Source organism: Gambusia affinis, linkage group LG06 (genome assembly GCF_019740435.1).
Source record: "Gambusia affinis linkage group LG06, SWU_Gaff_1.0, whole genome shotgun sequence".
In the NCBI taxonomy this organism is placed as follows: domain Eukaryota; kingdom Metazoa; phylum Chordata; class Actinopteri; order Cyprinodontiformes; family Poeciliidae; genus Gambusia; species Gambusia affinis.
The window spans coordinates 12,671,365-12,693,826 of NC_057873.1; the positions used below are offsets into that span (position 1 = coordinate 12,671,365).

Consider the following 22,462-nt stretch of genomic DNA (forward strand, 5'->3'; position numbering starts at 1 on the left):
CAAGCTGCGCACAATAACACTACCCCGCAGGTGAAGGGGAAGAAAGGTTTCCTGGGTATTTCTAAAATTGGCAGGATAATAGTGACACTCCGGATGCAAAGGAATCATAGGTAACACTTAACTCCAGGGGCAGACCCTGGGATTATAATTACCTATAAAGGTGCTGCTTGAACATTATTCCGCCTAATAACTCAGATTTTGAGTACGTACGTCATCAACTTCAGCAGATTCCTAAGTTGAGCATGCTACTTTAGTGTTTTTACTCCTGTAGGTTAAACAAGGAATATAGAACAGGTGAGAAATGCAGCAGGTGGACAGAGTGTAGACTCCACTAGAAACATTCAACAACATCACAAAACCGTCTCTAATTTCTAAACAAAAACATATAGTATCTTCAGTGCAACGTAAAGTATTTCTGACATCAAAACAAAAGAGCATATTTGGACCAAACGCGCTTTAAATTCTCACATCTGCTGCTGCTTTGCAAACATGTGATTGCCAGTACATGGCGTGTCTTGCACCAGCGTCTTCCCATAAACCGTCCTTAAGCAAACTTGCATTTAGAGGGAAAAAAAAAAGTTTCCCTAAAAACCGGTTGCAGCCCCAATAAACACTAAATGTCCAATTTTCTCAACCACCACACCGTCATGAGTTAAACAGCTGAAAAACAATGCAACCGTGACACACGATTGCATTGCATCAATTCCATGAAAGTAACAGAAAAAGGCTACTGAAAGCCCAATAGCATACACCTGAAACAAGTTGGTGCTGATAAAAAACTGCCACACTAATGGTTTTTATTGATTTCTATTGATTCATTTGTGGTTCTCCGACTTTGCAAGGCTTATCGGAGCCAGCACTGCATGAGTGTTTGGAAATGTTAGAACATGCTAGCCTTTGATCTGTTCTGAAGGGCAGACCACATGTACAAATCAACAAAATCATTTCTTACATATCTCCTACTAAAACAAACACTGACCTCTGCAGACACAGCAGGATTGGAGATAAGCCTACAGCTGCTCTAGACAGAGCCAGAGTAGTTTCAAATGTTCAAGTCTGTGACTTTAGTCCATTAGGATTTCACTGAGTGAGATGCTCTCCAGATGATTTTAGTCTTCACAATACATTATCAAACAGTGAGTCACAGGTTGAGCAAGACTGGGCATTAATCTCCATTTAACAACTATTGCAAGTTTCAAGATCAAACGATATCCTCCACCCAAAGCCAAACAAAGAAATGAGGGGCACAAAATGCCCCTGATAATCTCTTGATGTGGCAATCAGATGATGACTGCTTAATAAAAAGTACAGAATTAGTCACAAAACATCCATTAATTAAGTATGTTTGAATTCTTTCAACAGGTTGGATGATTCATCGGACCTGAGGAGCACCAATATGTCTTTGTTAGGTCAAAAGGAAGCTCAGAGATGAGTAAAGGCTACTACATCATCAGGAAATAGGCTGCTCTCATATTGCAAAACTGTTATATGTAACAGCTCACTGTGTCAAAATCAATAAGGGAAAAAAAAGTCAGCCTTTATTTTAAAACTAACCAAATCTAAATTGACCTAAATCTCAGTAGTACATTGAACAATTAATTGTTAAGTTTTATTTAATTCATTTAACTTGACCACTTTCCAATTATGGGAGATGATATACAGTCTTGCCTCTGATTGAACTTACAACTGGTTGATCTGATTTTTGGACACCACGGCGTCGTCGTTAAAGTAGGGCACCATCTTCGCCCCGCAGCAAGAGCAGAAGCTGACCGCCGAAGAGCTCTCAGAGCCGGACATCGTCCCGAGGGTCATGTCGGTGGCTGGAAGGTGGAGGGACGGGTGAAGGTGAGGAGAAGAGGCGTCAGGTGCTCTCGGTCGGAGGAAAAGCTTCTGCTCCTCTTTCACAGTCATGTGCTCCCACGACCCAAGAGTTCAAGCGAGTGGAGTTTTCTTGTCAAAGTGACGAAATCTTCCCCGAAACCAGTCCCGAAAAAAAAAGGTCGTAAACTCTGTTGCAACAAATTAAACAGGGAGACTATATGTCGCGCTGTGTCTCCTTGTCGACGAAAGTTGAGTCTGGTTGTCCATCATTTCCCCCCCCCCAAAAAAGAGTTCAATATTAGACTGACTTCTGAGGCGGTTTGTCGACATACTTCATTTCTGTTACATCAGAAACCCCGTCACCGTATACAGTACTGAGACATATGACTTGGTTGAGTATACTCTCAGCAGAGAAGTCAGAGAGGAGGGGAAAGGAGGCGGAGCATCGCACATGTGCTTTTGGGAAAAACGAGGAGCCAATGAGGAGACGACAGAGGAAGCTCCGCCCACACTCAGTAGGAACTCAGCATGGACAACTGATAAAGCAAAACAGCACTTCACAAAACAATGGCAAGCTTGCTGTTTACGCTTGAGATTTATTATACCGTCTAGTTCCTCCTCTTTGATTCACTGTGTTCTTATCAGGAATACTTTGTTTGGAGAAAAGCTGGGTAGTTTTAGTTTACCACATGTCACATTGTTGCTGATCTATAGTTCATTAAAGTGCCAAAAGACTGAAGTGGTTTGGGTTTAGGATTTTGACTTCGGCCATTCCAACACAAACGTATTTTATTTTAAACCATTTTATTGTAGGTCTGAATTTATTGCAATCTCTTACAGGCTCTAACAGTTTTCGTTTATTATTTTTGTTTTGTAAATCCCTGATATTGGCTCCAACACAATGTCTTTCATTAACTTTTAAGATTAAATGCTGATTTTTTTTAATTATTTTTATAAAGGCTTAAATTATAAACAACAGTTTTGGAATGCAACATTCTCAAACAGATTGACACTAATCCTAACAAGTTTTTAATATGCTGTTTGTTTTTCAGCGGTGAACTAGGTGCTTTAGTTTTTCAGCAAGTCTTTATATTGCTTTCATAAACATGGAAAGTATTCATTCAAAAATCCTAAACTTACAGCTGTTAGCAACTTTACAATAAAGCTAAATATTAATAAATCTTTTAAAAAAAAAAGTTATAACTTTTTTCCCCTAATGAATCAAGTAAGTTTTGCGACTACAGAAAATGTTTATTTAATGACAGCTGGGGCAGAACTGGCTCTTCAAAAACTTTGCCAAAACCCTGTGCTTATATTTTTTTTTTCCTGATGATGGATTAAAAAATGCTCAGTGGGATGTTAAAAGCTTGGCATATTCCTTGCTAACATAACCCTGATAGACTCTTTCAAATGAATAAGCTAAATCTGAATGTTATTTAGGAGTATCAGAGTAAGTAGGATAAATACAACTGCACACTATACTTTTCAGATAAAAAAAAAAAACAAAAAAAAAAAACATCCTCACTTTAGAAAGACTGTGCTTCAAACAAAAAGTAAAAAAAAAAGGGGTATGTTAGTTATTGAGTGAGGTCAAATCCTTTATGTGATGATGTTGCCAACAGCCACTCAGCTGATCGAGTGCCTTGGTAACAGAGGGAGTCAATTTGGGGTGTAATTATAATTATGATAATGTAATATAGTGAATTAAATCCACATGGGTTGTTGAGGTTGCAGTCAGACTTCAATTGCCCCTCCACCCATTTCTCATAACACACAAACCTTGTGGTTTTGTTACATAAGGAAAGAGAACAAATGAGAAACAGACTCAACTTATTGAGCCACTGCAGCAGTGAGCATGTGCAATCCTGGATGAAGAGGAGGAGAGAAGTGGGGTTGGAGAAAGTGTCTTGGACCGTTAGATCCCTACAATTATAATTGTCTCACATATAAACTGAGATACTCCATGAGATGTAATGTTTGGTCTCCTTTTATGGTCTCATTTTATTTTCCACAGCCATGCCAACATGTGTGGTTTTATGTAAGCTGACAGCAATCTGGAAACACAGTAAAACCCCAGCCTTCATTATTTTCACACCAATGTGTGCCAAGTGTCCTAAACTGTAAACTAAAACCATCTGCAGCAGATGACCTGTTGACTAGCTGGTGGAGCTGGACTTCAGAACACTGGGGGAGAAGCTCAAGTTTGAAAATAATCCATCAGAGAAGTTATCCATCAGAAGTCTGACCCAATGAAACGGATCACTGTTAGGAATGCTAATAGTTTTCTGATCTACGGAAAAAAACTTTGGCTCAGGAGTTGGTGCTTTCCAGGATGCTGTTGTAGTTTTCTGTGAGGTCTGGGTGAATGAACAATTGTGTTTTTGCCTTTTTATTTCAACACAAGCTTCTAATTTTACTCAGTGCGACTTTTCCAGTAGTCATTGATGTATTGTTTTCTACATGACCTATAACTACAGATAAAAATTACACATATACATGATGATACCTTGATGCAGTTAATAGCACAAAGCGATTTTGTCATGACAAGGAAGTTACTTTACAACACCAAAATAATAAATGACAGAATCCATCATTATAAAATTATTCCATAAGGTTAAAGAGCAGAATTATTCACTGACTTTATTACTTCCATTGAAGTCAGATAAACACCAACTAACAATAGTGCTATAATCATTAAAAATGTTTTCATGATGCACTAGCACAAATATTTTAGAAAAATATTAAATCAACTTGACAGATAAAATGAATGCAGCTACACCTGCTGCGCTTTGCTTCTGTCACACATTGGATCTGAGACAAATTTCAAGCAGCGGGCTGAACACACAAACAAACATCAAGTGTTCTTGTCATGCGGTCTTGTTTAGTGTCATCAAATTTACCAGCACAGTGGAAACTTATTTTTCTGAGGACTGGTAACATGAGAGCGTGCTGTGGTGTTTAGATGAGCCTCAGGCCAGTTGCACAACCGCCTTTCGCAGCGTGTTTCCCTATTGTCACTTCCAGGGAACGGGCAGAGGCATTTCGGTCAACTTGCGTGTGTGTGTGTGTGTGTGTATGGAATCTCTAGCATTCTGCTGCTTGATAAGTCTGTGATTGATGCCAGATGTTTAGCATAACCCCCAAGCTGAAGATAAGCTACTGTTGGCACTGTGTCATACTATAAACACACTCCCCTTTTATTTAGAAAGATTCATAATCTAAACTACAAAAGGTTTTAAAGGTACTGTGATAAAAAAAACAAAAAACAAATGTGCTGAAAAAGCAATTATGATTTCAAATGCTCATAAAATGAATCCAGGAGATAAAAAAAACAAACCACACAATGGCTTAGACTGCAACACAATTAGTTTAAATATTCACCAGCTACTTATCCCATCCACTTATGATGTGGGCTCTTAACCTTGGAGAACCAGTATGCTCTCAAGGCGGCCCGATGAAAAAGACTCACCAGTTGGGAAAAAAAACAAAACAAAAAAACAAAACAAAAGGAAGGTCAATAAATGATAAATACTTTTGCGGATACACCTGAAATTGTGTCTGTGTGGAGAGGGCCTTAATCAGACGCCATTCATCCACTAACTGTCTACACACCAGCTTAACTCGCAGGGTCACTGTGACTACACACTGGAGAGGACATCACAGGACATCATAGGAGAAACAAGCATGCAACTTAACCAATTAAGCTAGCATGCATATTTTGGGACCATGGGAGGAAGGCAGAGTTGGGTTCTGTAGTTTAATCAAAGTGAACCTGTGTGTGGTTTTATCTCAAGTGTAAATACAGCTGATCTGTGAAAGCCTCAGAAGTCTGATGGGGAACATTAGGAACATATGGGACAAAGTTGTGGCTGTGGTTAATTCAGCAGGGGCAGTGAAGCTGGGCAAAGTCGGTGGCAAAATGGAAGAAAACCTGATAGGGGGGCAACTCCAGGCATTGAGGGCCGGTGTCCTGCAACTTTTAGATGCATCTCTACTTCATGACTCACCTGAGTCAAATAATGAAGTCATTAGCTGGACTCTGGAGAACTTGACTGCACTCACAAGGTGATTCAGCTATTTCATTGAAGTATGTTGGACCAGGGAGACATCTAAGAGTTTCAGAACACAGGCCCTCGAGGACCAGGATTGCCCACCCCTGCAGAATGGCACTAACCATACAGTCAGAGGTAAAATTGAAGTTAAGGCATAAATTCAACAGAGACTAACAAGATTTGAAACTCATGTTAACAAACAGCACTCAATCTGACACAGATTAGCCTATGTTTCAAAGAAAAATGTGCAAAATATTCAGTCTTTAAATATACAAAACCACAGGCTTATGGTTATTATTCCTACAAAATACAGTGAAGTTTATGGTTACAGGGGGGAAAAAAATTAAGGGGTATGAATACTTTTACAAAGTGCTGGACTCATTCCAATTAGATCGACATGTTGCACAAATGCAATCCATGCTAGTCCAACCACATCCGCTTAATGCAAAACTGCTGGTGTGGACAATAGTGGCGGGAGGACTCCGTGTTAAACAGCAGGTGCACTAAAGGAAGACAGAAAGCTGCAAATGACAGAGGAAAACCTTTAAACCCAAACAGGCATGTCCGCACAGGAGCAGCCGGTGTTTAAGAAGCTTTCCTCTGTCAGAGTGTTCGTTAGTGCTGCTTGCTCTTCCTGTTCCAGTAGCAGCCTCTTTAAACTCTTGGCCCGACTAACCTGCTCTGCTTGTGCGCACCTGGCATTGGAGCTGCTGGACGACTCCCATAACATGGTTACAGAACAATACAAAGACTTGTTAGGCAAGAACCTATGACTTAGTGCCGTCACAATGAATCAGGTTTGTTTGCTGTAGTTAAAGTAAGAGCCTCTTGATGCTTCAGGCTTAATATCTCAAACGAACCCTGATTATTGCTGTGGGCAAATAGAACTAATCAAACAATATGACGTAAAATGCTGCGCAGTACGGACAACAATGGACACCCAGGGTGAAGGAAGGCTAATAGACAAGGTGGAGCTTGGAGGAGCATGTATTTTTGGCTTACATATCACCTTAGGAACTGTTTACTAAACAAGTTAGATATTACTGATGCAATTCATGCATGAGGTATCAGATCACCCCACACATTGCTGCAGTAGATGGCAACTGCAATATTTAAAAGACTTTTTTAGGCAAGTAAACCTGACAAATGAGCCAATAAATGATTTCTGTGTAAATCTCAGAAAACACATTAACTTCTTTACTTAGCCGTTAAAAACATCTAAATAAGTGGCTTATTTTATTGTTGTAATGCTGAGGAGTCATAAATATGCATACACACAAAAATTTGAAAAGGTCATTTTCAGAAAATTCCAGCATTCAGACAACCTGATGTGCTTTGGGCACATTCCTGCAGCAGTTTCTCCTCAGGAAGGTGAGGATTCAGAAAAACTCGATTCATTAGCTGCTCCCACTGTTCGTTTAAATGTTTACTCAGCAAAAAGAAAAATGGTTGCAGTACTTTGAATAAAAACCACCTTTTTGCCAACTCTGTCCTTGACAGTATCAGCCCTGAGGCAGAAGCAGTATATGTCTCTACATGTGTGTGTGAGAGGTTCATTTTTGCACTGCAGCAATGCTATACTTCAAAGGTGTGGTGCAAGGGGGGAGAGACAGCAGTTTGAGTGTGTCTGTGTGCAAAAGAGACAGTGACACAAAGACAGGCAGTGCAAGAGTCACTCAGTAGCAGCCTGAGTAGGAGAGAGAGAAAAAGAGACAAAAACACAACAACTCTGCACTGCAGAGGGAAGGTCCCCCTTGGTCTCAGCAGGCCCTACTGGCATGCACCATTGACGCGAGGTGGGGTTTGTGCAGTTAATTGGACCCAAGTTCTTATGTAATACACATCAGAGGTCACACAGCAAGACCTCTGGCTGCACCCTGCTCTTTGCTAAAGTGAATCTGAAATGTGGAGCCGGGTAACTGAGCCAAATTGTAAAATACTTTACAGTGTGAAGTGGGGGCCTTGTGTGTTTGAGTGGGGGTGAATGTGTGTGTGCGTGTGTGTGTGTGTGTGTGAGAGTGCTTGAATGCACTCGCCAAAGGTATGAGTTCAATAACCAACCAATAATTGAGACCACATGAGGTTCTAATGTCTTTCAGGACATGTTAAAGAAAGGGGTTATGGCAGCAATAATCCCACATTGAGTTCTACAGTATATGCACTACAGGTAATACACTTCTTTAGCAACTGTATCAATTTGTATCAATTCTGATCCTTAGAAGAATATTGCTGGCAAATGAAATCTAAAAATTTAAATGTTTTTTCGCGGATTTAAACTTCTATATTAATCAAAATAAATGTTTGTGTTAGTGTAAATGCATGGGGCGGTATGAAAACAATTCTCACTGTGTTTTTTCCCCTCAATATTTATACAAGAATTAAGAAAACATAGAATAACCTATTGAAAAATGATTATTACAATTTCAGGATTAGAAAAACAATACCTAGCATGCACACTAATACACATTCAGTGTACATTCAGTAATTTTCCACTTCTTCTGAGTCAGAAAAACAGTGCAGCAATCTCTTTTTTTCTAAGCCAGCTGATCTGCAGTGTACAGCACCGGGTGGAGGAGGGGCTTTTTATGCAATGCTTCATATAGCAGGAGAAAACTCCAATTATGTGAACAGTTTTTCTCCTACGTCTCTGCATTGTATAGGGAGTAAATTCCCATTGCTGCTTAACTTCATTTCTTTGTCAGTCTGATGCATGCGTGCAGAATGAAAACTTCCCAGCTCTGACAGTTAGTGTACATTAACTCTGAGGAATGACAGAGCATGTGACTGAAAGATTTCCTTCCAGCATGCAAGGAAAAGGGAGCCTCAGCAGGCTCCTTACTAATGCATTTCACTCATGTTCTTTACTGTAAGCAGTTCTAACCTGTGAGGGATAAAAAAAACCAACAGTAGTAACAAAAAAATAATCAAGTTGTCTAAGTTAAACTTATAGCACTAAACCTTGCAGAGTCTGGACTCACAACAGTCCTGAAATACATTTTTCTGCAGCTTGCTGGATTTTTGAAGAGAGTTGCTATAATTTGTTAAGTTCAGTTTGTTGTTTACAACCTGCGGACTGGACAGAAACCTTGTCCCCAAACCAGTGTCTTAACCTGAAGGCCTTCACAACCAAGATGTTAAACTGAGTTCAGCATTTAGAGTTTTACTGTCTTACAGTATGTTATACTCAACTGTACTTAGAGTGATAACGACAGTAAAATAAATGAGTTGGAACCCATGAAAGCATGAGACAGGAAAAGGATAAATCTAGATTATGAAGACAACACTTCAGCTGTTAGCTCAGTCTACAAAAGCCCCTTACAAAGTCCAGGAAAAGCTGCAATGCCTTTCATGTTAAACTCCCTCTTTAATGACTGTTGCTAGAATCACTCAAAGCACCGACTCCAGGGCGATCAGCAACCATGATAAACCTGTGCATTTCTGAAAAATATCACATTTGCACAAAAACTACCAAAAGGATGTTGAGCAAATAAAGAGAAAAAAAGTTATTTTTCAAAGTAATGTCCAAACAGCTCTAAAAAGGGCTGTGACCCTGCAACATCAGAGCCACCAAGGGCAACAAAACAAAAGAACAACAGTGTTGACATCCTAGTCTCTTATGACCATCTAGCTGCGCACATCAAAAAGCAAATTAACTGTGACGCTGTATTATGCAAATCAACCACAGACTGTGACGTTTGTAGGACAACCGAATATTTATGAAAGATGCATACAAAGGTACCATTTGTCTTTGCACGAGTAACAGAAACTAAGGTCTCGCTGTTCCTTTGGCACGAATCCAAAATGAAAATTATGCTTTACAAAACTCTTGCAAATTTTGTTCTATATATAGACAAAATAAACACATCGAGTTCAGATTATGAAAACAAAAACACATTTGGTTGGTTTTCCCTAAAATTGAACCAAGTAAACCTGATCAGCAAGAACAATATAACTAATATGTGAATTGAATAGCACTGGTGACCTCTTATCTATTGCACTTGTTGGTGGGTTAGAGATCCTGTAAACAATTTATTCTTTAAACTAATGTGTTAGAAACAGGAAAACCAGACACAGTAAGAAGAATTGCGATGGTTCGATAACTGGCTCAGAACATCTCCAAAGCTACAACATTGTGGGATGTTTCTGATCTGACCATTGGTCGGTGTCTCCTAAAAGTAAGACACTGACCAGAAGCCGGATCAAGGGTAAGTAATGCACAAGGGGAGTGACGACTGGCCGGTGTTGCTCGATCCAACAGACAGGAGAAACTACCAATGGTGTAGGATACAGTCTGCATAGCCACACACCGGTCAGGGTGGAAGCAGATATCTGTGATGGCATCTCTGAGAAGGACAATGCGTTTTGGCACAATGCAGAAATAACCCAGGCATGGTATGCATAATTGAAGTTTGAAGTTGTGAGTTGGCCTCCAATGTTCACCGATCCCAACCAAACCAAGCTGGAATAAAGGGTTCTACCGACGGCTGTCCCAACTTGAGACCCTACAGGATTTAAAGGATCTCCTGCACATTAAGGTGTCTAAAGGATTCCACAGCAAAGAGGGCATATTGTTATCCCCAATCAAAGTGTGTAATTGATTGACACATCATTTCATACACCCCAAGTGCAACATTGTGGTCTTGATTAACTAAAATGAAACTTGGTCTATAAGTGAATAATAAAACTACAATGAAATAATAATGATGGTAATAATGTACTGAAACCCTTTAAAAGAAAAGAAAAACAGATTAATGCTGATGTGCAGTCTCCCCCTAGTGGTGTCAGCATGCAGTTGCAGCTTTTAAACAGGACGTTCCTCCAGGAACCGGACCATTTCCACCCAAAGACCTGATCAAACAGGGAATATTCTCACCTCCTGGGCTGGGAGCGGCGGTCATCCTCTGCACTCCCCGACTCCTGCAGAGGAACAAGTATACAGAAATATTTTTGCAGGGCTTCCATCTCCTCATGTTAGGCTATCAGAAGCAGTTTTTCTGAACAAACAGAATCATCATCATCATAAAAAAATAAAAAAAAAACATTTAGGTGACATGTTTCCATCACATGCTCTGTCAAGATGCAATTATTCTTGAACAAACAAGAGTTAGAGTGGGTGGCAGCAGGAGTGGAGTGTCAGCATGGAGCTTTCCAATCACATAAAACAGAGCCAGGCTGGTATTTTAAGTGACGTTTACAGGCTGAGCATCCCTGCACCCCCACACCATGCGCTGCCTCCTTCTCCAAAACGCAATCATCCCTCCCCCCACCACTGCAACCAGCACAGCTGTAATCCCATCCTGCTTCAGTAATCCCTCCAAAAAATAAATAAATAAAAAATCTGAGAACTTTCTTTTTTTGGCATCAATTTGCCAACTCCGACCGGGCCAAAGCAAACATAATAGAGAGATTTTTAGCTGTGAAAAACTCGTCTCAATCACAAGACGGGGAGGAAAACAAAGTAAAGACGATAATAAGGGAGATAAGAAGATGGAGGAAGCTAGATGCAGCTGTGGGTGGGGTCAGGAAGAGCTGAAGCTTCGATTTTATCCGTCCTTGTGTGTGATGCTGCAGATGTGAGCTGGCCTGGAAGAGGCAGCAACCTGAACGGTGATCCCTGCATCAGCAAACTGAGCTCCAAACAGAATACACAGCAGGAAGTGGAGCAGATGCATCCTGTTCAAACACACCTGAGGAAATGCCTTCTCAGCAGATTATAGGCATATATAACACCGCTATAGGCTAATAGTACTCAAACATGACACTGAAATGGCTCTATGTACCTGTAATATAGGTTTAATACTATATCCCATTAGAAGCTAGGTGTAAGCTGATCGCCATAGTTACCATGTCTCCACTTGGATGGGTAGGAAGTGGTCATACAGCCAATGAGAAGATGGAATCAGGCTACCGCTTGGCTGATTGTGCCTATTTAACTAAACTACAGCTTTTCCCCTCTATCAGCAAATATAATAATGTTGGCTCGATTCATAGCCAACTGCTTCCGGATGAAGAAACAGAACAGAGCAATCAACTAAGAATTTGGTTGATTGGTCATTTTGGTTAGATCAGGGGGTCATAATCTGTCATATCTCAGAAAAACTACCTGGTTTAAATAGGGATCAGGCCAGAATAAATGGAAACAGGTTGTGAAATAGAGTTTTGGGTTCATATAAAATCTAAATAAAGATTTAAACATTTTATGCCTTTTTAGCTACATGTTTTATGAAAACTACTGAAGAGACTAATCAGAGTCAGCGCTGAAGTGCTTTCCAGACAACTTTCCTCCTGACAGGTTCGGCCTCGTACTTCCCGTGCAGCAGCAGACACCTCACAAGAGCGCTCACATGGCTGCTCCCAGACAGAAACGGGTCTCATGACAAGCAGCTGGTACCCTCCATATACAATCACGGTCACTGCCTCAGTGTCTCACTTTTGAAATCCGTATTCACCAAACAACATTAAGTTAAGCTTGACCCAATGCCATTAAGAGCAGCTTTTGCTGAAATGCTCCTATTGCACCCGTTCTTTTAGCTTAACGCGTTATCGTTCTTCGTCCATGCCTGATATTGTCCAGACATAAACAACAGGAAGTTGAGAACATTTGGGGTAAACAAGAATCTTCACGCCACTTTCTTTTATTCTCTCACTGAGAATGTAATAACATTTATCATGTTATTAACATGTTGGTTCAACTCCATTAGTCTGCAAAACAGGGACTGCCTTGCCAGCACTAAATTTGTCCAAAATATTGAATATGTTTTTATTCATTTATTTTTAAAGTTTTAGTTTAAGCAACACAATTTCTAGCATCTTATCAACTCTGCATGACATGCATTTGTTTGTCTTAGGGTGCTGTTGTTCTCTAGTGTCTGCATTGCTACTCTTAAGCTGAATACCATTTTATCTCTAACCTTTAACCCTAAGATTCTAAGGAATAGTGCATTCCAATTAGTTCTGTAAAGAAGGGGGGTGGCTGCAGGGTATGAGTCATTAAAATTGAGCAATTGTATGCAATTAGTTTAATGTGTAGCTTGCAATGTTAAAATATATGTAATTTGTTATCAGCTATAGAAATAGCAAAAATAAACTTTTCAATTTAACATTTTTTTAACATTACATTAGTTATGGTTGTAATAATGGTAATTGGTCATAATATTTGTTGCATGCAAATCTAAATACAAAATTCATGCAAAGACTGTTTAATATGTGTTCTGACACATCGCAAGTAAAAAATAAAGATAGAAAGCACAATAGATCTTGACACACAAAGGTACAGATGTCGTCAGTTTTATCAATAGGCTTTGATAAAACTAACCTATTGTTTTATCAAACAGACCAGATAATGGGATGGCCTGTTTTTCCAAATATGTTCTGCCATTTGCATACATAGAGCTTACTATTTTTGAACATGCTTGTCCCATGATGTAGTTGTATGTTTCTTGCTAATATGTTAATATTAATATATTGCTAAAAAGCTAAATGCTAAAAGTCCTACAATTAAATAATAATGATGGCTAATTTGGTATTTAGGGTTTGTGTATCTTTAATGTGCAAAACAGTGTTTGCTGCAGGATTGATAACTGTTTACATGTCACACACAGGAATATATAACTTAGTATGTTTATCAGTGAGAACCAACGATGTATGCTTCTTGAAGGACCATCCCACTTCTCAGTGGAATATTTTAAATATTAAATATTTAAATATAGAGGCATATGGGGGGGGGGATAGGAACAGTTCACACTTAGAAATTGGATTCAGCCTTTGTGCTGTGAATTGAAGTGGTGTGAACTGAATATTTAAGTAGTGCACTACTAGTAGAGCGCTACTACTCTTCTTACTTATTGTTTTAGTCACTGTCTCATGTTGTATGTGTGTGTGTGTGTGTGTGTGTGTGTGTGTGCGTGTGTGTGTGTGCGTGTGTGTGTGTGTGTGTATTGGGTTTAACGGGTCGATGGGACAACCACTGCAATAAGCTCAACTGCAGTCACTCATGAAGCATCAAATGATGGTTTTCTCCATCATCAAAAAAAAAAAAAAATAAACTTACAGTAAGGGCCTTCAGATTTTAGCTGCCTCTTCAACATTTTACAGTTTGTTACAATCATGAGAGAAGAGCCACACCAGCACATTTATACTAGATCTGCCAGGATGCTGGAGAGCCTGCTGAGTGTGTCAGAGCGGATAACGGGACGGCCTCACAGCCTCCAACAGAGACTGACAAGACTGAACCAGTAACCCGCTTTCCGGGACAGCGACCCTCCTCTCTATTGCTCTACTGACCCACAACCTTTCAGTGGCTGCTTTTTACCTGTAAAGGCAATACGATGAGACACAAAGAAAGCTAATATGCCCAAAAAATAACATATACTTTAACAGCTTAAGAGCAACTTGAGCAGCTAACGAAGAGTTTAAAACCACTATTATTAAGACAGACTTCTCTGACACCACCCCATCTAGCGGAGGAAGTGAATCAGCCACATAATGCTAACGATGAATAGCTAAGTTTTAAAAAATAACTTTTTAATATACCCATAAACCCAAGTCTGCCTTCTGTGCTAAAGCTAAACAACTTAAAGTTCAAACTCCCAGCCCTGCGGAATGACTGCCACTGTTTCCTTTAATGTAAAATAGTAAAATACCGGCAGCTATAAAAGTTAGCCACCCATGGCCAAGAAACTGGGAGAAGCGGGGCTAACTGCTTGGACTAACTGACACTAATGTCAATCCAGATGACATGTACTTACAGAAACACACGGACTGGAGGTGGTGCTCGGTGTCGGTGACCGCTGGACGGTGACCAGCGCCATCCCTGCTGCTGCTGCTGATCCCGGTCACCTCAGAGACTGTAAACCCGGGACACAAGACATTATTTCAGGGAGGAACTACAGTAAAAAAAGGAACTCCTGATGTTATTTCTCTGGAGGTTGCTTAGCTGCCTTTTCGAGTAAAGTACGACAGTGCAATTGTCCGTTTCCGGTATGGATTCTTTCAAATTAAATTTCAGACACTTATGAGCAAACTATTTCTAGCAATATTTGGTAATTAAAGCAGATTTAACAGTCAATAAGAAAACTCCTGTTAATTCTCGATATTAATTAAACGATCAATATTGTTTAATTAATGACTGAAATTTGTTGGATTTTAAATCCAAATTTGTTGGATTTTAAATCCAACATATTTTAGAAGTCAAATTACATACAATCAGTTAAATGTACATTTTTCTCTTATAGACATATATATGTTTGTCAATCTTTGTTATTCTAATATAAGTAGAAAACATATGTACAATCAACAGTTCATAATTAACAGGATAAAAACAGATGTTTAAACATTGTTTGATAATAATAATCTTTGAGCTCAGACTGATGTTACCAAATTACCAATTTTGTTGTGAAATGAAATTAAATAAAAAAGAGAGGTGAAATGGAAGCCCTTTTGTTGAAATGATGACTATGTTTAACTCAGAAAAAAACCCCAATGTCATTAGATACTTTTATTTCCTATTATTTCTTTAATAATTAGCCTGACTTTTATTATCATGATAACACCACGCTGTAATAGAAAATTTGAAGCTTTTACTTTAAGCTTTTATTTTGATAGAAATTAGTGTCTGTTGTTCTCTGCTTACCGCTCGCTTAACAAATTAGACCGGTATTAAGAGCATGCGCAGAGCTCACCCGCTGTCAAACGTGGTAATAGCACTTTGAGGAATGCTTACATATACATAAAAGATCCGAAGCAAAGACATTTAAAAAAATAGATCATTATTGTATTCGAATTGAAATTATTCTTAAACTATAGTCTATATTTGTGTGTGTGATTATGTGATTATATGATTATGAATCATAAATAATCCATCTGAGAGTCTGTTTCTATGGTAGGCTATAGAATCTGCTAGGGAAGAATGCCTGGCCTCACATCATGGTGTGTTGCATTTAACCACCCCTCCTGTGGGAGATGAGATGAGGAGGAGGAGAGCGATGGGTGTGAATTTAAGAGGGGGAGGGGCAATAGTCCAATGATAGGGAATGGTGGAGTCAGGAAAAGGTCAGGAAGACGAGAGGACAAGATAGATGTGAGGAAATAATGAAGCTTTACATTTTAAAGAGTCTCAAAAGCCTTAATCTACAACATAAAATCAAAGGATTAGCTCTTTAGTTCTGCTCATGGTCGGTGTTCTTACAGGGACAACCCAGATATTACCCTCTGATTGACTTATTCCCAAAAATTCAGAGAATGAGAGCTGTGTTGTCAGCAGACAAAAGGGAGGCCTGATTGGGTGTGGCACTGAGGACAGGAGACTCATTCTGAAACTCTTCATTCCATTTATTTGGGTCACTGCCTCCTCATCCTCTCCCTTGTCTTTCTCCTCCTCTCCCATGATTCTGTTTGGGCCTCTCCTCCTCCCTTTTTTTATTTTCCTTGCATTTGCATCAATCCTCAAATAAGCCCTGGTGTTAAAGGCTCAACAGACAAGCAAGAATGAAAGAAAATCGAATTACATGGTTAATAGGCAGCAACGACTTCACTGCACTCAGAATTATTGAATATAAATGAGCAGGAAAGTGAGAGATATATACAAAACAGGGAAAGCACATGATAAAAATAACTGCAAATGAGGGGAGTCACAATGTAATAAATGATGTGTTGTTCCCAACAACCCCCACATCCCACATCCAATCCAGCAGTGTGGCCTATTTGATATATGTGGAATCCAGCAGATGTGTTTGTGGCTCCACTTTTAGTTGTTTTTGATTGCATCAAAATGTCACACAAGATGTGTTAGGTTCTGTGTTATAGCTACTGACCTCGCCATTGGCGCATGGAGAAAAAAATACCTTTATTTCAAGAAAGAAGCCTAGTCTTTGAGATAGCAAAGTGGGATGAAAGGAAGAATAGATTATCTGCAGACAGATTCCCACAACAAAGAAAAAGGCTGAAAAAGTGAGAGTGCATTGGAGAAAACAAGGTTAGGATCAGTGAGGATGATTCTGTCTCTCTGTGACGGTAAAGACAATAGGACTAAAGACAATCCTCCTGGTAATTAAAGCTTCGCTCCCCTCCTGAGACTGGATCACACAACAGTGTGTGTGAGACTGTGTGTGTTTTCCACATTCTGACAACATCTCCGCCCACTGCAGTTAAAACTGAGTTCAAATCAAATATCAGAAAGCTACATGTGCTACCCTCTGGTGGTTTATTTTAATAAGAAAGGGCAGTTTTATGCAGAGAATTGACTTCACAGTTATTTGCAATCCAAACAACTATTTCTATTAGAGAAATGCAACAGAGGGACTTTAAAATATAGCTTAACCAGTAACATGATGTCACCTAGGGGTATAAATGCCGGACTGTGAAAAAGTATTTGTTCTCTTACAGATTCTCTTTTTTCTCACTCTTGTGTCACAACATCAAACACATTTTAACACAAAAAAAATATTCAGAGTGAATGCAAAATACAGTGTTCAAATGATAATGGAATTTACTAATGCCATCCAAAACAACATGGTCCTACATGAAAAATGTATTCGGGTTTCTCAAACATGAATGAAAGAATCAAAGCAACACCTCCGGTATGTTTTTGATGAGGGAATAATATAATAACATGATATAAAAGTTGATTTTACATAATACTCCCTTTAATTTATTGTTCCATTTATTTCTTCTGTCCAGCGAAATCAAAGCATGTGCATACTTTTTTGTTTATTTTTACCAGAAGTGCCAGCAATCGTGACTTTGCCTGTTTTATCCACAGAATATTCAACAGTAGTGGTAAATGGCCTGTTCTTAAATAACACTTTATCAAGTCCAGAGGACCCCCAAATTGCTTCACACTACAATCACTTGTTCACTTGTTTCACCCTCACACTCTGTAGAACAATACTATATTATGCTGAAGGTGGCACTAGTTCACCCCCACCCAGTGAAGAGATGAAGAACAGCTGAGAATAGAGACACATTCTGAATCTAATTCCCCGTAAAACCATCAGGGGGGGATATGAGCTCATGAAAAGCCAGAGCCATGCTAGGCAACAAGGAACTGTGTGGATTCCAGCATACAGTTCCCCGCAAATGTTTTCACACCCGTTCACTTTTTAATATTTTCTCTTGTCACAACTGCAACCTCAGTGTATTTTATTTTGATGTGATTTACCAACTTACATTAATGGATAATAGGGAAGAAAAAAGGAAATGATTCAAGTCAGAAGTGTTGTATGCATTTGTACTCAGCCGATACGTTGACGTAGCCAAAGAAAAACCCATGAGACCAACTGACTCCAGAAGACACTTAGTTAGTACTTACAGAGAGTTCACCTATGCTTAGTTTGATCTCAGTATGACAACATCTGTTCTGTGACGGTCTCAGCGGTTTCTAAGAGGACATTAGTGAACAAACAGCATCATGAAAAACATCTGACAGGTCAGGAAGTAAGCTGTGGAGAAACTTAAATCAGGGTTAGGTGATAAAACAACGTCCACAATGGAAGGAATAATCAGAGAAGCAGCCAGCCAGTCCATTTAGTCTCTTAAGGACTTCGCAAATCAGCTCTTCTCTTGAAAAGTTAACAGTTTAATTAAAGCCATAGGAGTTTCTATTTGTATTCCAGGATAAACACTGTAGGGGATACGGGAAATAGGTGGAAGAAGGTGATGTGTGATGGAAAACTGAAGCTGAACACCATCAACCACCTTTCCTGGGGTGAAACATGATGTTGGAAGCATCATGATGTGGAGATGTGTTTCTCTAGCAGGTGCAGAGAAACTGATCAGTCTTACAAAGATGCTTGGAGCTGAATGCGAGACAATACTGACAGAAAATCTGCAATTGACTTGAGGTTGGAGCAAAGATTCACCTTTTAGCATGATGACACCTGTAAACATTGAGTTATAATGGAATGTTTGAGATTGTTCAAAGTCCACATGTAAATAAAATAATGTGGCAAAACTAATGTTATTCATACACACTTGTGTCCGGTCTGATGGAACTTGAACTATTTAGCAAAGAAGAATAGAGGAAGTGTTGACTCAAGTGGCACGCGAAACCTTTCTTAGTTCTAGCTGTAGAAGATGATCTAAGCTAGGAATTTTATTCTTTGGGTTTAACAAGTATGTTTCAGTTTGTGTTAATCTGTCAGATAAAGTCTTAATATAACATGTGAAAGTTTGCAGTTGTAACAGGAAAATGTCAAGGAGGACAGTACTCCTGCAACAAAATAGTGCACAAAGGAATGGACATGAATGAAATGTTTTTTTATCAGATGGCTCTCACCATGAAAAGAAATATTGGCATAACCAAATGAAACTGAGTTGGTAGTGGATGATACTCATGTTTTCTTTTTTCAGATCTATCAAAAACAAAGCATATGCTTGTCAGAGAAACAGTTAGGCAAGATTTGCTTTTCTCTCTCTTTCTAATCTCATCCCTTCTATTATAAAGAAAACAGATCAAAGCGTTCTCGGTGTACCTTAGCAACACCTTTATGAACTTAGGAGAGAAGAAGAGTAGCACGTGGCGGAGAAAGGAGTGAGTGTCTCGCCTCAAAAAGGAGGGCTCGGTCTACAGAGATAAGATGGTATTCTCCCTTCGTGCAAAATGAGTTCATTAGGGGAGGGAGAAGGAGTCTTTGCAGGGAATCAAGGTTTCTGTGTGATAAAGAGTTGGGAGCGCCAGATTGGAGGTAAAAAAGAGTTTCATTTCCTGTTCTTCAGAGGCAGCAATGGTATCAGAACATCAGCAGAGAGGCGTGGTGCAGGGGGGACAAAAAATGGAGACGTGTGAAGACTGACAGAGTAACTTAGAGAGGTAAATGTCAGGATTCTTCTGCAAAATGAAAAGGGGTGACCTTGTGTATCGTTGTCAAGGATATTCACAAGCATTTTGTGGGGAAAGGACGGCAAAAACTGAGTTGAAAGATATGTCAAACTCATCGTCTCTCCGAGAAGTGGAAAGTCAATGCAAGCTCTTGCAAGTGTAAAGGTTATCTCTTCTGAAATGATCCTGCGAGGAAATTGCCAGACTGAAAGCAACCACAGCTGTGCACGATTGAGAGTGAGCAAGAGAGTGTCTCCATAGATGGACCTGGGCAGAGAGCTCAGGGTCTGGTTGACCATATGAATATGAGAAAGAGGAAAATAAGAAGATATGAGAACGGGAAGGAGAGATGAAATGAGCTGGGGGTCCAGATAGACGGCTGATAGTGAGGGGGGAGCTGGCAGACAGGCAGCTGGGCAGATGCTGAGATGACAGGAACAACAGAGGTGGAGGGATACGCATCCTGCGCTGTCGCTGTTTAATATAGATCAGGAATGATAAGGCAAGGCAGAGGGAATGGGAGTTCAGAGGAAATTGCCACAATAAAGCACACACCTACACATATGCACACACACGCACACGCACACACACACACATTTAGGAAGTATCCCCAAAATACGCAACACAGTTTGGTGCAATTGAACCACAGAACATACATGGATTTTAATTTTAAACCAAACCAAAGAAACTGCTTACGCTTGCGAAGTACTTTGCACTTCGCAAGCGTAAGTTTTCAATGTGCTGCGAAAATGTTGGATCACATTTCTCTTGTTACAACCACAAAGTTCACAGTATTTTATTTCAATTTTATGGGATTGATCAATACAAAGAAACAGGGGGATGTGCTTCACCCACTCACCCTAAATCCCAGATCGGATGGAGCGCGTCAGGATCAGGTGCAGGGTTAACCTTCTGTCTCACGTGCCATTTTCTATATAGAGTTTCTCTATTTGGTTTCATCTTCTAAGAACTCCTTATTCCTGTTTCCTCATTCCTTATTTCTAAGAACTCTTTTCTCCTTAACCCTTAATGACTTGGCACACAGCAAACATGGAGTATGGCCTTCTTCTTGCTGTTTCATCCTTAAATCAAGGTTAGAATTGTGGAATGGACATCTGACTGGTATTCTTCAAGCACATTTTCCCACCTGAATTGCGAATCTCCACAATTCCACCTTAGTTAACAGGAGCTTCATCCACCTTCAGGTGGATGGCCATGTGTTTGTAGGTTTCGAGTTGTGCCACACTCTTTCTGAATTTGGGTGATGGGTTGAGCTCAGGATGCTCTAATTTTGAAGGCATTCTGGAGGTTAGATCTGTATTTCATTTGGGGTAACAGAGAAAAACCAATTGAAGACAAACGCAATAATCATATTTCATTGTTCATTTATATTTTGTGTTTGTCTGTCAGATTAAATCCCAATCAGATCCCAGTGAGACATAATGTGTAATCTTATAAAATACGAAATTTGTCTCAACGGTCTGTGTTGTATTTTCTTTTTTTTTTTTTTTTTTTTTTGGTTGCATAAAACCTGTCTGCATATGTGTCTTTCATTAGCCTGGAACTCATAACCAATCGTCCTTGCAGCAACAGTGTAATCTTACTGTATTTTCTGCTTGGTCCCCACAGTGTATTCTCTGTCTGCATGTGGACACAAGGCTGCTTGCTGGAGCCGCTGATTGCAGACCTCAGTAACTGGATTAATCAGTGTTGACAAGGAACTATCATGTTTTGTGCAGATGCACAATGCGGCACACACGGTTTGGCAGGGGAACTATGATTGTCCTGGCAAGCCAGGAAAACCAGGATTTAAAGAGGCTCAGAGTAACAGATGATTTCTGCTCGGCTGCAGCCTTTGAACGGGGAGCAGCTCACTCCACACAGCTTGGTCTCTATTTTCATGTAAATTAGTTGAGTCATAACAGACTGTGCTGGATTTTTGATAAATTGGCAAGCTGTAATTATTTTTCAAAGGCTCATCTCAGTTGTGCATCAAATCTGGACTGTTAGTAATTACACAGTTGATAGGAAGAGTTAATAGAGATGTTGCTCTTCATGAGCACCACTTCATAGAGTTGGAGACATTTAGTAACCTTTTGGTTTGGAAATTATGGGAACTTAGCTGGCAACCCTACATTTACTGTTTGAATCAGAAGGAATAAATGAAGGAATCAATAAAGTTAATTCATTCCTGTCACTAATCAAGACGTTTAAAATACAATTTATGGTTTTGTTACAATCATCTCTCCAAAGCAATACTGTATTTCCCTAAAAATGTTATTTAAATCTGACCTATGGTCATTAAAAAGAAAAACAGGGTTAGTAGATTTGTCTGTTATGCCAAAATAATAGAGACACATTTGTATGTACTCTTAAATAGACTGTTAATTCCTGAATTAGTGCCATATTTCAACTTTGTGTTTGAAAAGAAAGGAATATCAAACCTTTTAATCGTGAATTTCTATATAATGTATTTTGTGGCAACAAATTTATGAGAATAATTTTAAAAATGTATTTCCTTTTACAAAAGTTGATGTAAATTGACTTTATTTACTACGACTTTCTATGGACATAAATATGGCAGGACACAGAAACCCAGTTTTCTTAGTTAGTAAACGAAATAGGGGAAGCAAATGATGTACTTCAATCTAAATGTAGATATTTGTTTTTTATTTGAATTATTTACTGAATATCAGCTCCTCAAAATCAGGTAAAAAGAAGACAAGACTTTACTTGTAGATGTAAAAGTTAATAAACTTACACGCAGCAGATG

General features: G+C 39.3%; 1 protein-coding gene across 2 annotated transcripts in view; it reads right to left on the reverse strand.

Annotated features, from left to right (window-relative positions):
• ssh2a (slingshot protein phosphatase 2a) overlaps positions 1 to 20,603 on the reverse strand; it is a 34,199-nt gene extending 13,596 nt beyond the window's left edge. Inside the window, exons 1-3 of one of the 2 annotated variants that reach the window (XM_044118907.1) lie at positions 20,549 to 20,603; positions 14,621 to 14,719; positions 10,747 to 10,790 (exon numbers count right to left, since the gene is read on the reverse strand). In XM_044118907.1, coding sequence (XP_043974842.1) covers positions 10,747 to 10,790; positions 14,621 to 14,683 — 107 coding nt within the window. In that variant the 5' untranslated portion in view covers positions 14,684 to 14,719; positions 20,549 to 20,603. Of the gene's footprint in view, positions 1 to 1,684; positions 2,246 to 10,746; positions 10,791 to 14,620; positions 14,720 to 20,548 lie in introns of those variants that run through there. The other variant, XM_044118906.1, reaches the window with a different exon arrangement.
• Positions 20,604 to 22,462: the final 1,859 nt, after the last annotated feature.